The sequence below is a fragment of the Rhinoderma darwinii genome, chromosome 1 (assembly GCF_050947455.1).
Source record: "Rhinoderma darwinii isolate aRhiDar2 chromosome 1, aRhiDar2.hap1, whole genome shotgun sequence".
Taxonomy (NCBI): domain Eukaryota; kingdom Metazoa; phylum Chordata; class Amphibia; order Anura; family Rhinodermatidae; genus Rhinoderma; species Rhinoderma darwinii.
The window spans coordinates 181,127,425-181,143,201 of record NC_134687.1 but is presented as its reverse complement, the minus strand read 5'-3'; the positions used below and the strand labels follow the sequence as shown (position 1 = coordinate 181,143,201).

The window sequence follows — 15,777 nt, the reverse complement described above, 5'->3', positions numbered from 1 at the left end:
GCGCTCGGCACACGGAAGCACTTCCGGGTGCCGCGCGTGATCCGCGCTACAGTAGTAAAAACTATGAATGAAAACAGAAAAGCAGAGTGTCATCATGATGCCGGCTGCGCGAAAATCACGCAGCCGCGCACCATATGCTGATGCCGCACGGACCTTTTGCGCATGCAAAACGCGTTTTTTGCGCGCGCAATACGGACAGGTCCGTGTGAATAAGGCCTTTATACGATCACCATTTCTACACACATAAAAAAGAACTGTGTAACTGATTCTATAATGCTGCTTCCAGGGGCGGAGTACTAGGCACATAGCCCTGCTGTGGAGGGGGAGGAAAATGGGAGGTGGAATTTGGGACTTTTGTAAATAAAAAGTCTTGGTAAGATTCACATTCATCTCTGGAGACCATTGTAGAAAGAAGTGGAACATGGCTACTGCTGGGAAAGTAAGTAGAAGTTGCAATGTGTTTAGAGATTTCTACTGTTCTATCTGCTCTGCCTATTATTTACAATTAACAAAAGATGATGTGAGAATATTTAATATTACATTGCCTTATGCGTTCTATCTAAATGTTGCCTGCACTTTCTTGCTGCGTTTTTCGTAGCGTTTGAGCACCACAGGCAAAAAACGGAGCAAAAAATGCTTTTTCTCCCTCCCATTGATTTCAATGGGAGGTCCGAGGTGAAAGCGCGAGGGGGCAAAAAAAAATGCCTCCGCCTCCCATTAAAATCAATGGGAGGCGCTTATGGACTTTTTTGGCGCTGATTCCGACACAGTTTCAAAATCCGTGCCAAAAAAACCCTGTGTGAACTGGTTCCTAGTTTTGGCTTTAAAAAAAATACATGCAAAATCTGTAGCAAATCTGCTTTATGTAAACAAGGAATTATGCCTAATGCACATGACCGTGTGCGCCGCCCAAGTCCTGTCAGTGATTCAAGGAAAGCTAGAACATGTCATAAATTTCCTCGGATCGGAGAATCGGGTCAGTTTTCATGGATCCGATTCACCCGCTAAAGTGAATGGGTCCGTGAAGACAATCGGATGCCGTTAAAAACTGCCCGAGTGGCAAGACGGTCGTGTGCATGAGGGGTTACAGCTGTCTTTGAAGTGATCAGCTGATTTTAATGGGGGAAGCCTAGGCTGGCGGCAGCTGCAGGAAGATACAGTATTACTTGGTGGCCATTCAGATGAGACTACACCTTTTAAATACTATGTGCATTTTTGCAACCTATTTTTATTATTCCAATGCATCTAAAATAAAAATAAAACGTTTCCATTAGTATTTAATGTTTTTTATTTTCTGTATATAGGTCATATGCAGACCTTTGTCTGAAAACATGTTTACAGTACGGGACAGTTGTCCTGCAGCGAGGAAGGGACTCCTAGCATCGTACGTAAGTATGATGCTAGGAGCCCGGCTTCCTACACTGTGTTCGGTCCGGGACTTGCGGCCGAAATACGTCTGTCAATTACGGACATAATTAGTGTGTGTGCACATACCCTGACAGGACTAAAAGGTGCTGAGAGCAGAGAAGCAATGGCAGCTAGTTTTCAGTACTTCGCTACTCTAGTCTGTACTGCCGCCTGCTGACAACCTATTGAATAGCAATCCCTTTTCTATGGGCAAATTAGCAAAATTGTATTTTGCCTCTCTTTACTAGGTACAGTTTCAGCTCTGTTCACACCACGTTGGTGGGGTGTGTCCAGTGCAAACACCGGTAATTCCTACCCCGAACATAGCTCCGACATATACAATTGTATGCCATACAGTTTCATATGTCGCTCATTAACTCCTTGTGTTCAAAGAACAAAAGCATAACCTGCTTTTAACATGCATACTTTTAAGAATGTCTCGGTTTAAAGAAGTCTACGGATGCGTTCGCATGAATACGTTTGGAGCATTTCCCAGTGTATATGCCGTACATACACCACAAGAATGGTAGAACAACAAAAACTGGGAATAGAGCAAAACTGATTATTATGTACACAAGATGAAAAGGAAAAATAAAATAAAAATATGCTCGCAATACTGGTTTGGATTTGCGCAAAATACATGATGTATCTTACAACCCTTAAATTCTATTAGTAAAACCGAAACTATTTCTGCTTTGACTTTAGAGAATATATATTTTAGTATCTCACGCAATAACATTCTTAGGGGTGGGTTTGGCTGGGGTGAAAGCCATTTATATTTAAAATTCTAAAATTGTATATGAAAATTGGGTGACAAATAAGATGTGGGAAATGCGGTGGATGTTTTCTGATTTATGCAGTTAAATATATATTCAGTTCTATTATTTCACATTTAGGTAATCAAATGTAAGGCTGCCGTGTGCTGGGGACCTAAACAACCACTCAGCATTGAAGAAATTGAGGTTGCACCACCAAAGGCTCATGAAGTTCGCATAAAGGTGATATTGATGCTTGAAAATATTTGTAATTATGTTAATTAGTTATATACATTAAAGGTAAATTATAAAAAATCTTTAAAATCTGCTAGGGATTTGCAATGGTTCTGGAACTTCTGTTGAAATATCGCCCAAGAGTATGTTTTCAGTTAAGAGTTAGGGAGATCTTATCACCGACTATTCAAATAACTTTTGCTAATCTAATAGTGTACCTGATATAGATCAACTCTGTAATTTACTTACTATTAAAATTCAGTAGTCTTATCCATGCAAATTCTGTGAAGTTACTGCCACTAGGTGTCTCCCTTCCTGTAATCTGCTGTCTACCCCCTGTTGTCAAGAAAAGTCTGTCCCTGGTTACAGAGCAGAATTGACGGGCTGCAGAATATGCGGGGTGGGGGGTGTCACTTCACTGCCTGTCCATACAAGTCTGTGGAGAAGTGAGGGGCAGGAGGAAGGAGCAGAAAGAAAGTCGGCAGCAGAGACGCTGCAAACAAGTCTACGGAGAGGGGAGGGGTGAGCAGGCGGAGAGAGCGGGAGCAGAGTGAGACACAGGCTGCTGATAAGATTTCGGTCACCCCAGTGCTGGATTCTCCGCTGCACTGCTCATTACTGCGGTATATAAATTAATGGCCCATCCTCAGGATAGACCATCAATATCTGATCGGTGGGGGTCCCACTTCCCACACCCCTGTCCATCAGCTGTCTTGAAGAGGCCGCTGCGCTCGTACGAATGCTGCGTTCTCTTCATTCCTTACCTTCTCGTACTGTGAATCGCCGGCACACTGTAGTGGCCGTTAACAGTATTACAGCCTTCTCCCATTCAAGTAAATGGTAGAAGGCTGTAATATTGTGAACCTCCGCTACAAGTGTGGTGGTGATTACCCTTCAATACTTGTCTGCTTGTACTGTGAATCAGCCTTGGCCCCTTCAAAACACCGATCAGGTATTGATGGCATATCCTGAATATATCAATTTCTTAGGACTGGAAACTCCCTTGAATACATGCAAATCGTTTTTAACACGTTATATTTATTTACAAAAATGTTAGGCAGTTGTGGAAAACTTCTGCAAACTAAGAATGCTTTCAAAAATACAAGTGCTAATATATTTTTTTTTTTATCAATTAACAAAATGCAAAGTCAATGAACAGAAGAGAAATCTAAATCAAATCAATATTTGGTGTAACCACCCTTTGCCTTCAAAACCGCATCAATTCTTCTAGGTACACTTGCATGCAGTTTTTGAAGGAACTTCGCAGGGAGGTTGTTCCAAACATCTTGGTGAACTAACTATAGATCTTCCGTGGATGTAGGCTTCCTCAAATCCTTTTGTCTCCATGTAATCCCAGACCGACTGATGTTAAGATCAGGGCTCTGTGGGGGCATATCCTCACTGCCAGGGCTCTTTGTTCTTCTTTATACCCAAGATAGTTCTTAACCCCTTCCTGACATTTGATGTATCCATACGCCAAAGTCTGGTAGGGAGTAGTATGGAACGGGCTCACGGTGTGAACCCTCTCCATACGATGCCGGTGTCTGCTGAAGGTTACAGCCGACACTTCAGAGTAACGAGCGGGATCGTGCTCGAGCGTGAGCCCGCTTGTTTAACTCTTTAAATGCTGCGGTCAATAGTGACCACAGCATTTAAATCGTTAGAGGGGACGCTCCCCTCTAACAGCTCATCGCGCCCCCACAATGCAATCGCGGGGGGGCGATTGTTGCTATGGCTAGGGCTTAATAGAAGCCTGTTAGTCACGATATACTGCAATACATTAGTATTGCAGTATATCGTGCAAGCGATCTAACGATTGCTGGTTGAAGTCTCCTAGGGGGACTAATTAAAAGTAAAAAATGAGTAAAATAAAGTTGTTTTTTTTTATGTAAAAATAAATAAAAAGTTAAAAAAAAAAACATTTTCCCCCTAGATCATAAGAAAAAAATAAATAAATAAACATAATTGGTATCGCCGCGTCCGTAAAAGTCTGAACTATTACAATATAACATTATTTAACCTGCACGATGAACGCAGTAAAAAAAAAAAAATTGTAAACGGCAGAATCTCAATTTTTTTTTTATTCATTTTTTTTGGTCAGCTCCTCTCCCACAAAAAAATGAAATAAAGTGATCAAAACGTTGCATGTACACCAAAATGGTATTATTAAAAACTACAGCTTATCCCGCAAGACATAAGCCTTCATACCACTTAATCGATGGAAAAATAAAAGTGATGGCTCTCGGAATTTGGGGACACAAAATTAATTTTATTTTTTACAGTTCGGTTTTTACTTGTAAAATATAGAAAAAACTATATATATTTGGTATTGACCCACAGAATAAAGTTAACATGTTGTTTTAATTGCACAGTGAATTCCGTAAAAACGACGCGCAAAAAACAATGGAGGAATCACTGTTTTTGTTTTTTTTTTTTTTTCAATTTCTACCCCACAAATAACTTTTTTCCCCGTTTCCTAGTACATTATATGGCACCATAAATGGTGCTATGAAAAACTACAACTCGTCCCAAAAATCAAGCCCTCATAGGACTATATCGACGGAAAAATAAAAACGTTATGGCTTTTGGAAGGTGGGGAGGAAAAAACGAAAATAAAAATCTGAAAGGACTGCGGCGGGAAGGGGTTAATGACATTGGCTGTATGTTTGGGGTCGTTGTCCTGCTGCAGATTACATTTGGAGTCAATCAGACGCCTCGCTGTTAGTATTGCATGATGGATAAGTATCTGCCTGTAATTCTCAGCATTGAGGACACCATTAATCCAAACCAAATCCCCAACTCCATTTGCTGAAATGCAGCCCCAAACTTGCAAGGAACCTCCCCCATGCTTCACTGTTGCCTGCAGACACTCATTATTGTAACACTCTCCAGCTTTTCGGAAAATAAACCGTCTTCTTTTACAGCCAAATATTTCAAATTTTGACTCATCAGTCCAACACCTGCTGCCATTTTTCTGCACCCCAGTTTCTGCATATTCTGACGCAATAACTTGGCTGCGAGGGTATGTTCACATGATGTGTTTTCAGATGTAATTCGGGCCATTTACGCCTGAAAAAACTGCACCATTACGCCTCCAAACATCTGCCCATTGCTTGCAATGGGATTTACGGTGTTCTGTTCCCACGAGGCGTAATTTTAAGCGCAGTCAAAATACGGCGCGTAAAATGACGCTTCGTAAAAAAGTGCAGGGCATTTCTTGGGACATTTTTGGAGCAGTTTTTCATTGACTCCATTGAAAAAACGGCTGTAAAATACGCAGCGTAAGATGCGAGTTGCTGGAAAACCGCTCTGTATTTTCAGAAGTTTTTTGCTAAGCGTGTGAACATACCCTAAGGCCTTATTCAGACGAATGGGAAATACTAGTCTATGGGGCCGTGCAGACATGTCCGTGATTTTTACTCAGCGTGAGTCCGCTGAAAAAAAGTCACCACATGTTCGTTCTTTGGGCGTTTTTCGCGCATCACGCACCCATTGAAGTCAATGGGTGCGTGAAAACCACGCATGTCGCACGGAAGCACTTCCGTGCGAACAGCGTGATTCACGCAACAGCTGTCAAAAGGATGAATGAAAACAAAAGCACCACGTGCTTTTCTGTTTACAAACATCCAAACGGAGTGTCATAATGATGGCGGCTGCGCGAAAAGCACGCAGCCGCGCATCGTATGCTGATGCCCCACGGAGCTGTTAAGTGCCTTTTGCGCACGCAAAACGCCACGTTTTTTGCCTGCGCAAAAACTGCACGCTCGTGTGAATCCAGCCTAAGTCTAAGGCTTGTCAAAGACCGTCCTGTGTCTGTATTAAACCAGTACTCACACCGAGAGATGTCTTGTCAGACAGTATTCACTCTACCATAAGGCATGTAGAAAGATCCAGTTCTTTATTCCAGGCTGAGTTCTTGTAAAATGCTCAGTACAGTAGGTAAAAAAGGGTGATCGCTGCCAGGCTGCTGCATATACAGAGAGCACATGAAGAATGAAAAGATGGCTGCCACCAGCAAGGAGAGGGGAGAAGCTATTACATCACAGCTAGAGTACAGGAACACGGGAGGGCCAATATTAAAACACAAACCCACAATAATAGCAGTATAACAGATACATGTCAATGAATGAAAACAAGTTGTCGGACATGACACTCCCTGCATGAAATCTTTAGATTTCACTATAATCATAATTGGAACGATGTCCTAATGTAGTCCAGAAGTTCTTCTTGAAACCTGAAAAACAAAGAGAAGAAATGTGCAAACTATAAAGAACAATACACCACAATAGTCAAAATCTTGTGGTTGAAGTCTTGAGGTTGTAATTCACAAGGTAGAGAACCGTATGTAGAAGTTCAAATAAATAACCCATCTTCGGATTAGGGAAGCCGTGATTTGCAAACACTTCCACCAACCCATATTGCAATCAAGAGGTAAAACGTTCCAGTGATGACACAGCTGTAGTTTGTGGTGGTATGCTCCGCGCCATGAGCTATGTAGGGTGTCCACGTCTTGCCTTATGCGACTTCTTCTTTTGGAAGAAGAAGCACAAGTTCATTGATTGTCCGGAAGAAAATGCGAACTGAGCCTCCTTTGGTTACTTTGATCTCCACTTTCTGAATCTTCCCGTCATCGCTAGTGACAACTTTAGTGATCAGACCCATAGGCCATTCATTCCGATGGGCTTCTTTGTCCTTTAGAAGTACAAGATCGCCAACCTGGAGATTAGGCTTCAGTCTGCCATTTGTGATGGCTTTGAAGGATGTGGAGATACTCTGTCTTCCAGCAGTGCCAGAACACATTGGACAGATGTTGAACCCGTTTCCATTGGTGTTTGTAAATGTCACTGTAGTTAAAGGTGCCTGGAGGGATAGCAGCAGTCCCAATCTTCTGAGAGAATCGTTGCTGAGGTTAGGATGATTGGAGAATCTGGGTCTGAAGATACTGGAACTAGCGGCCTTGCTTTGATTATGGCTGATATTTCTGCAAGGAAGGTGACCAACGTCTCATGGGTGAGCGTTGCAGACTTATGATCCAACAGCATTGAGTAAAGGATTCTGCATGCAATCCCGATCATACGTTCCCAAGTGGGATGAATGTGGAGGGTTAAATGCCCCCATTGTTGGACAAGAAGCTGTCTAGCTGTAGTTCTTTGCAGGCTCCTACGAAGTTAGTGCCGCAGTCGGAACCTCCGTTGCTTGAGGGGTCCACGAATGGAGAAAAATCTTTGGAGGGCATTGATGAAGCAAGAAGAGTCCATAGATTCAATAACTTCGATGTGCACTGCTCGAATGCTGAGACATGTGAATAGCAAGGCCCAATGTTTGCTGTTTGCAGCTCCACCACGAGTTCTTCGCGTGACTATTGACCATGGGCCAAAGACATCCACCTCAACATAAGTAAAAGGCGGATCAGTACTTAGACGGTCTGCTGGAAGGTTCGCCATTTGTTGGTGTCTTCCCCCATAATTTGTGACACTTAATGCATTTATGGAGCACAGAAGAAATGCATCTCTTCAGTCCTACTATCCACAAACCGGCTGACCTGATGGCACCTTCAGTAAACTGTCTGCCTTGGTGTTGTACTCGTTCATGATGGTGTCGGATCAGCAGCGTAGCAATATAATGTCCACCTGGTATGATAGGATTTTGTTCCTTGCTGCTCAGATCAGATTTCTCTATCCGGCCACCCACTCTCCATAATATGTGGCGATCGACCACTGGGTTTAGTTTATAGAGTGCACTGTTCTTGGACAGATAGACAGTATCTCTAAGAGTGGCAATCTCCTGACGATACACCTCTTGAACATACTGGATGATAACTTGCTCGGCATGTTCAATATTTATGGCTGTATGGTGTTCCATACACGTATGCCAGCCATGACACTCTGGTGATGTCCTTTTGTAAAGCAGTGGGTGATGTGAATCAGTCGTGCGATGGTCCATACAAGAGATGTCCAACTTGAGAAATGTTCAAAGCTATGTGAGTTCAGCTACAGCGAAAAAAAGGGGGTGGTAGAATCCAGCGCTGGGTAGAGTAAAATGGAAACGGTTTCCAAGTTTAATGGTCAAAGTTCGATAAAATCCAATGCAATGAAGTCCTGGTGTGGAGAAAGTGAGAGGGAGGTGTCCTCAGAGCCGAGTTCAGCTACACTTTAGAAGTTACGGACGTGTATAGCGTGGAACTCGTAGGCCTGATTTCTTTGTCAGACTTGGGATCCACCAGATCGTAGACAGTATTAGTAGGATTCAAACGGGGATCATCACACAGGAAATTTGAGGGTAACGACCAGATATGGTCTAGAACGTGTGCAGCCACTGCAGGTCTTCCCTGGTCAGCTGGGTTAAGTTCGGTGGAGATGTAATGCCGCTGCTCAGGATTAGGGAAACTTCTAATACATTCTACTCTGTTGCTGATGTTCACATAAAAAATTTTTGTTTGGTTGTATGTAGAGATGAGCGAACCGGGACAACCGAGACCGGTTTCGGTCCGAACTTCGGGAAAAGTTCGGTTCGCAGCGAATCCGAACTTCACCGGGTTCGGCCGAAACCGTTTTGACCGAACCCGGCTACATTTACGCGCCTGCCACATGTTAGGTGATATTGTGAAATCCTCCATTTTACATCTGACATCAGGCTACCCCATAATGCCTTGCTAACGGCTCTCCCAGCCAATCGGGAGGCAGCATAGGGGCGGGCTCAAGCCTGCAATAAAAGTCTATGCACGGAGCTCAGTGGCCATTTTAGAGACAGGAGCTGTACGGATAGCATCTCTGTGCAGTAAGGGAAAGCTTTAGGAATCTAAAAGCCAGGAATCCAGCAATCGAAGGGGCTCATCCACTACTCACTACTCAGCCAGTGTGTGAATACGCTTTTATAAGGGGCTCATCCCCATTGCATCCAACTTGCAATACAGGCAGCCTTTGTAGTAGTACTACAACGCCCAGCATTCCCTGAGTGCACAGTGGCTGATAGAAATTATCATTCATTGCCATTTGCCAAGCCAGTTTCAGTGTGAATACGCTTTTAGAAGGGGCTCATCCCCCGGGTTTTGATTCAACTTGCTTCACTCCAGCAGTGAAATGTCTGGTAAAAAAAAGGTTGTGAAAGGACGGGGTAGAGGAAAAAACACCCAGGCCGTGTCCTCTTCCAGTCCAAATTTTGGATCTGTTGGTGCCAGACCCAGTACCAGCATTTGTGGCACAAGACATGTGCCCAGTTCCACTAGTAGCAGCAGCCATGTGCCTGCTGGTGGTAGTAGTAGCAGTATCAGCCAGCCAGACTTGTCCATCTCCTCCGGTGGGCGGGTTACTTTAGACAATATGGCCATTGTGGACTGGTTGGCTGGCTCGCGGTCATCTCAGCAGGAAGACTCTGATGATCTGACTTCAAGCCAGGTTACGTTGGATTCCAGATCCTCTACAGTTCCTTGGCACAGTGACAGTAGTAATATGGGTATTTCTAGCGTTTACATTCCATCATCTGTCTTCACTCCCCCTTCCTAGCGGGAAGCCATCTTTCCTGAGAGTCCTAAGAGACATCTCCTCGGGTGCGAAGGAAGATAATGAACAACATAGTGATGATTTGTTTTCCGCGAGTCAGCCAACGGAGTGTGTTGCGGCGGTGGTGGAAGCGGTGTCCGAGACGCATAGCTGTGGTAGTGGGGATGTTGGTGGTGGCAGACGCAGTAATGAGGGGGGGCATGGAGCCCACCCTGATGTCACATCACATTCACAACACAGTGACAGAAGTGGCGGGGATGATGAGGAGGGCTATGATGATGTTGTGTAAGACAGGACGAGGGAACCAGGTGACGATGTGATGACGGCGTCAGAGGAGGAGGGTAGTAGTGGCGGCACTGGCCGTGATAAACAGCCAAGCCGAGGTAGGGGCAGAAGTCAATCTGTAAAACGTTGCAGCGGTAGGGTCAGCTCAGGTGACGGCAACACTGATGCTGGTGTAGGCTCCCGAAAAAAGACTGCCAGACAAGGGGCAAGCTCGGGTGGTGGTGGTGGACGTGGTACTACCTCTTTTAAGGTACTCTACCGTGTGGCAATTTTTCTGTACCTTCCCGGAGGACGAAAACATGGCACAGTGCCGTATCTGCAAGCAGAAAGTAAGGCGTGGGCAGGGCAGCAATGTAGGAACTACCGCTCTACGTAAACACATGGAGCGGCATCACAAGGCCATGTGGAACAAACGACATGCCCCACCATCATGTACATCTAATGAAGAACCCTCTGCCGCTGCTGCTCCGAGTCCCTGTCATCTAAGTAGTAGCCAGGCCTTATCCACCATGTCGTTGTCGTCATCATCCTCACTGTCATCTAGTGCTCCTCCTACGTCCCGTCCAGTTATCCATTACGGAATCGTTGTCCAATAAGCAACAATGTATACCCAGTCATCCACTTGTCGTGCGGCTTAATTCACACCTGGCTAAGTTGTTGGTGATGCAGTCGCTGCCATACCACCTGGTCGACTCCACCGGCTTCAAGCAATTGATGGCGTGCGCTCAGCCTAGGTGGCGAATACCTAGCCGACATTACTTCTCCAAAACAGCTGTCCCTGCCTTGCACAAGTACGTGGAGGAAAAGGTGTGCCAGTCCTTGCAATTATACGTGTGCAGCAGGGTACATGCCACCGTCGACACGTGGCGCAGCAACTATGGGCAGGGACAGTACATGTCTTTCACGGCCCACTGGGTCAATATTTTTCAGTCCGATGCACCACCGCAGCAATGCCAGGCATTACCACCTCCACGCTTTTATCTTTCTGGTTCAACTCCGGACACCAGGCGCCTACCATCCTCCCACCTTGTCCTCCTCAATGGAGGTCTTCCCGTCCCCGACAGGACACAGCGTATCTTCCACTCCTCCTCCCTCCTCTTTTCATAGGTGCAAGGTGAAGCGCCACAACGCTGTCTTACACCTGCTGAGCCTGGGCGAGAAAAGCCACACAGGGCAGGAGCTGCTGCTGTGCATCAAGGAGGAAATCGCACGGTGGCTGTCTCCTCTGAAACTCACACTGGGCAATTTGTCTCTGATAACGGGAAGAACGTTGTGGCTGCACTGCGTCTAGGTCACCTGACACACGCTCCTTGCATGGCACATGTGATCAATCTGGTCATAACACGCTTCTTAAAGTCATATGTTGGTTTGAAGGGTGTGCTGGCCATGTCCAGGAGGGTTTGCGTTCTCTTTAGACGTTCATATGCATTTAAGCACGCCCTCCTGGACTTGCAGCGTCAAAACAATCTCCCAGAACACAGCCTGATTTGTGACGTTCCAACACGCTGGAATTCCACCCTGCACATGTTGGACCGTCTGTACGAACAGCGGAAAGCCGTGAATGATTTCCTGATGCAGCAGACGGGCAGCGTTTGGAGCCAGTGTAATTTTGAGCTCGGGCACTGGCAGCTAGTTAGGGACGCATGTTGCGTTTTGAGGCCCTTTGAAGAGGCCACACGATTTGTGAGCCGTGACGCTAGCGGAATGAACGATGTTATGCTGCTGATATTCATTATGCAGCAAACGCTCACAGCGATGATTCAGCAAAGGATGGAGGAAGGATCACATCTGGCTATGGATGATGAGGATGAGGAAACAGGACCTGAAGAGGAGCTGGATTTGGAGATGGAATCACAGGAAGGGATAGGGGACGAGGCAGCCGCACAGCATGACAGTGATGACGAGTCGGACGACTACCTTGATGCTGGACAACCATGGCAGTATGGGGCGGAGATGGAACCAACCGGGCCCTCTGAAATGCTGGCCAGGATGGCGAGCTGTATGCTTCGTTACTTGCGCGCTGACTGTCGTATTGTTAGCATGAAGCAAAGAGAGTACTGGATAGCCACACTTTTAGACCCTCGGTATAAAGCCAGAATGGGGGAGTTTTTTGCGCCTTCCGAGAGGGAGGCAAAATTGGCTTATTATCGAGAGAAGCTATTCAGCCAGCTTGTCACGGCTTTCAAACGGCAAACACCTGCTGCAAGCATGTCTGACCGGGGGGCCACTCTCCACTCCCCACTGTCTCATCTTTCCACCGCATATGGCAGAGCTACCTCTGCAATAGGCGGCGGCAGCAGCAGCAGCCAATTCAGTTTGGAAAATATGATGACAACATTTTTACATCCAATACCCCGACCTGACACACATCGTATTCACCAAAGGGATGTTCACCATCACCAGGTGCAGCACCTAAACAACCAGGTTCACTCGTACCTGGACTGTGCCCTTTCTCCGTCAGAAATTCTGATCCCAGACCCCATGGACTTCTGGGTCAGCAGATTGGATCATTGGCAAGAACTGGCCCAGTTTGCCATGGGTGTACTGTCTTGTCCACCCTCCAGTGTAGCGTCAGAGAGGGTATTCAGCGCCGCAGGGGGCTTTGTCACCCCTAAGCGAACAAGATTGTCCGCCAACAGCTTGGAAAATCTCACGTTTCTGAAAATGAATCAAGCGTGGATCGGTGAGTATTTTAAAACCCCTGTGCCTGATGCCACTGATTAGATCTCACATTGCTGCTGCCGCCTGCTACTGCCGCTGCCGCCTGCTACTACGGGATTCTGTCCTGTCCACTCTTTTTTAATGTGCCGCTGTTGGTGCTGCTACTACTTCTACCACCACCAATCCACCCCCAGTGCCGTCTGCTACAAGCAGGCCTGCCCCACCACAGGGCTTTGTCCTGTGACTGTCCAGTCTCTTAATGTGCTGCTGCTACTACTACTACTACCACCACCCTTGCTGTCTGTTGGCTACCTCTACTACTACCACCAATACACCTCCACTGCCGTCTGCTACAAGCAGGCCTGGAGGGCTTGTGAAAAGCCATTGCTTGTTGCTTTTACATCCATGTATGGATGAACCCCGGCAGGCATCTGCCAATAAAAAAGGTAAATTTTTAGAGGGCTTGTGAAAAGCCATTGCTTGTTGCTTTTACGTCCCATGTATGGATGAACCCCGGCAGGAATCTGCCACCATAAAGGGTAAAAAATTTTTGAGGGCTGGTCAAAAGCCATTGCTTCTTTTACCACCTTATATGTATGAACCCTGGCAGGCATCTGCCGCCAAAAATGGTTTAATTTTTGTACCTTTTTTAACAATTCATTAAGCATACAACATGCACAAGTGCAGTGGTTTCTGTTAGTTATCACCGTGTCCCATCCGTTTTCCTATAGCCATACATGTTGGCGTAACTTTGACACTAACTTTGCCTTAAAGACAGCTCAAAAGTACTTGGATACACTCATGGGTGACCTAAGAGTGTTATACAGGGCTTCTAGGGCTTTTAAACGGTGTTATACACGATTTTTAGGGGCTTTCTTGTATTACAGGTTCGGTCAGAACTAGTTCGGTCCGAATCGAACTTTTTCATGAAATTCGGCGAACCAGCCGGACCGAACTTTTCATAAGTTCGCTCATCTCTAGTTGTATGTATAACTAAGCACAACTCTACTATCTGTGTAAAACGTAAACCGATCAATTGCAATGTCTATTTAGTCTCTTACTACTTCAGCAATTTCGACTGCTAGTACAGCTGCACGAAGTTCAAGTCTTGGTATGGAATGTGCAGGTTTTGGGGTTAGCTTGGCCTTACTTAGAACAAATCCATAGTGTGGCTGATTATCAACTCCTGAGATCCTCAGATAGGCCACTGCAGCTATGGTTTCCATTGATGCGTCAGAGGATGTGGATTTCCTTTCTGACGGCAGCTGAAAGCGCGCTGGGAGCGTAACAACGTGGAACTTGGAGTTGTTCTAATACCTCCAGAGATCTCTTCTATTTTTCCCACCTTTGTTGTTTCTCAAGAGTGTCCCAGTCCGTGTTCTCAGAGGTAAGCTGTCTCCGTAGTATCTTGCCTTGAATGGTGATTGGGGGAGGGGGCGGGCTATGAACCCAAGAGGATCATAAATGCTGTTCCCAACAGATAGAACTCCTCGCTTGGTGAAAGGCTTGTCACAGGTTGACACTTGGAATGTAAGGGCATCTTGTTCAATGTTCCACAGCAATCCTAGGCTGCGTTGCATAGGAGGAGCATCAGAATTGAGATCAAGGTCCTTCAGGTTGATCGCATGATCGTCAGAGGGGAAGGCTTTCATTGCCTCCTCGCTATTAGAGATGATCTTGTGAAGTCTGAGGTTTGCCACAGACAGTATTTCCTGCGTTCTGGTGAGGAGATCAATCACCTCTTCACTTGTGGGTAAGGATTTAAGTCCATCATCTACGTAGAAGTTCTTCTCAACAAATTGACGAGCACCGGATTTGCACTCCTCACCTTCTTGGGCTGTCCTTCTCAGTCTGTAGATTGCTACAGCGGGAGATCGACTGTTGCCGAAGACATGCACCCTCATCCTGTAATCTATGACATCATTGTCCTTGTGCCATAGAAACCGGAGTTCCTGTCATCTTTCTTAACAATGAAACATCTGTTGGATGTCTGCCATTACTACAACAGGTTCTTGTATAAAGTGGATAAGGACGCCCATGAGACTGTTAAGATTAGGACCAGTAAGTAGCAGGTTGTTGAGGGAGACACCCTTACACTGAGCGCTGGACTATAATACCACTCTGATTTGTTGAGGCTTGTGAGGGTGGTTCACGCCAAAGGATGGACGATACCAGCATTCTTTTCCTTCCTTTAGTGGTGGTGCAGGTTCTGCATGATCTCTGTCAAATATCTTTTGCATGAAATCTACAAAGTGTTTCTCCATCTCTGGTTTTCTCTTAAGAGTGCGTTTTTTAAAGCGGAAAATCTAGTGGATGCTTGCTGTAGATCGTTTGGTAGTTTTTGTTCTTGGGAGAACAGAACGTTAAAGGTGCTACCCAGCTGTTGGAATCATCCTGGGTGTATTCCTTAACCATAACTATAAGAAATTATTTATCTTCTCTAGCAAGTGCCAACTTGTTGTCGTCACTTGTATTGAACACTGTTGATCCAAGGCTGTTATCCCAGGACAAGAAAGTGTTCATGTTATCTTGCCAGTCATGCTGCCACTTAGTGTTGCTCAGCTTCTCTTTCACCTTGTAATGATATGGGCATGGCTGAAAATAAGTGCTGTGACCGTTTGGTAAGATGTGAAAATTAAACGAGGAAATATTTGTAGGCCTTCTCATCCTGTCTATACAGACATTGCCTATGATAACTCAACCCAAATCGAGGCGCTAGCCAAATGGTGCATCATGTGGTCCATTAATTTGCTGGCAAAATATTGTGTACTCTGAGAATGTCTCTCCCTAGCAGAAGTAGAATCTCTGCACTCTTATCAAGGGCTGGTATCTTATTGGCTATAGCTCTTCGATGAGGGTGGTGAAGAGCAGCCTCAGGTGTAGGAATCTCTTTTCTGTTGGATGGTATCTGGTTGCATTCAACAAATATGGGTAAG

General features: G+C 45.5%; 1 protein-coding gene across 1 annotated transcript in view; it reads left to right on the top strand.

Annotated features, from left to right (window-relative positions):
• The first annotated feature begins 335 nt into the window (after positions 1 to 335).
• Positions 336 to 15,777, top strand: part of LOC142757592 (alcohol dehydrogenase 1) — a 34,278-nt gene continuing 18,836 nt past the window's right edge. Inside the window, exons 1-2 of the mRNA XM_075860631.1 lie at positions 336 to 439; positions 2,304 to 2,405. Of these exons, the coding sequence (XP_075716746.1) occupies positions 422 to 439; positions 2,304 to 2,405 (120 nt within the window). The 5' untranslated portion in view covers positions 336 to 421. The remainder of the gene's footprint in view (positions 440 to 2,303; positions 2,406 to 15,777) is intronic.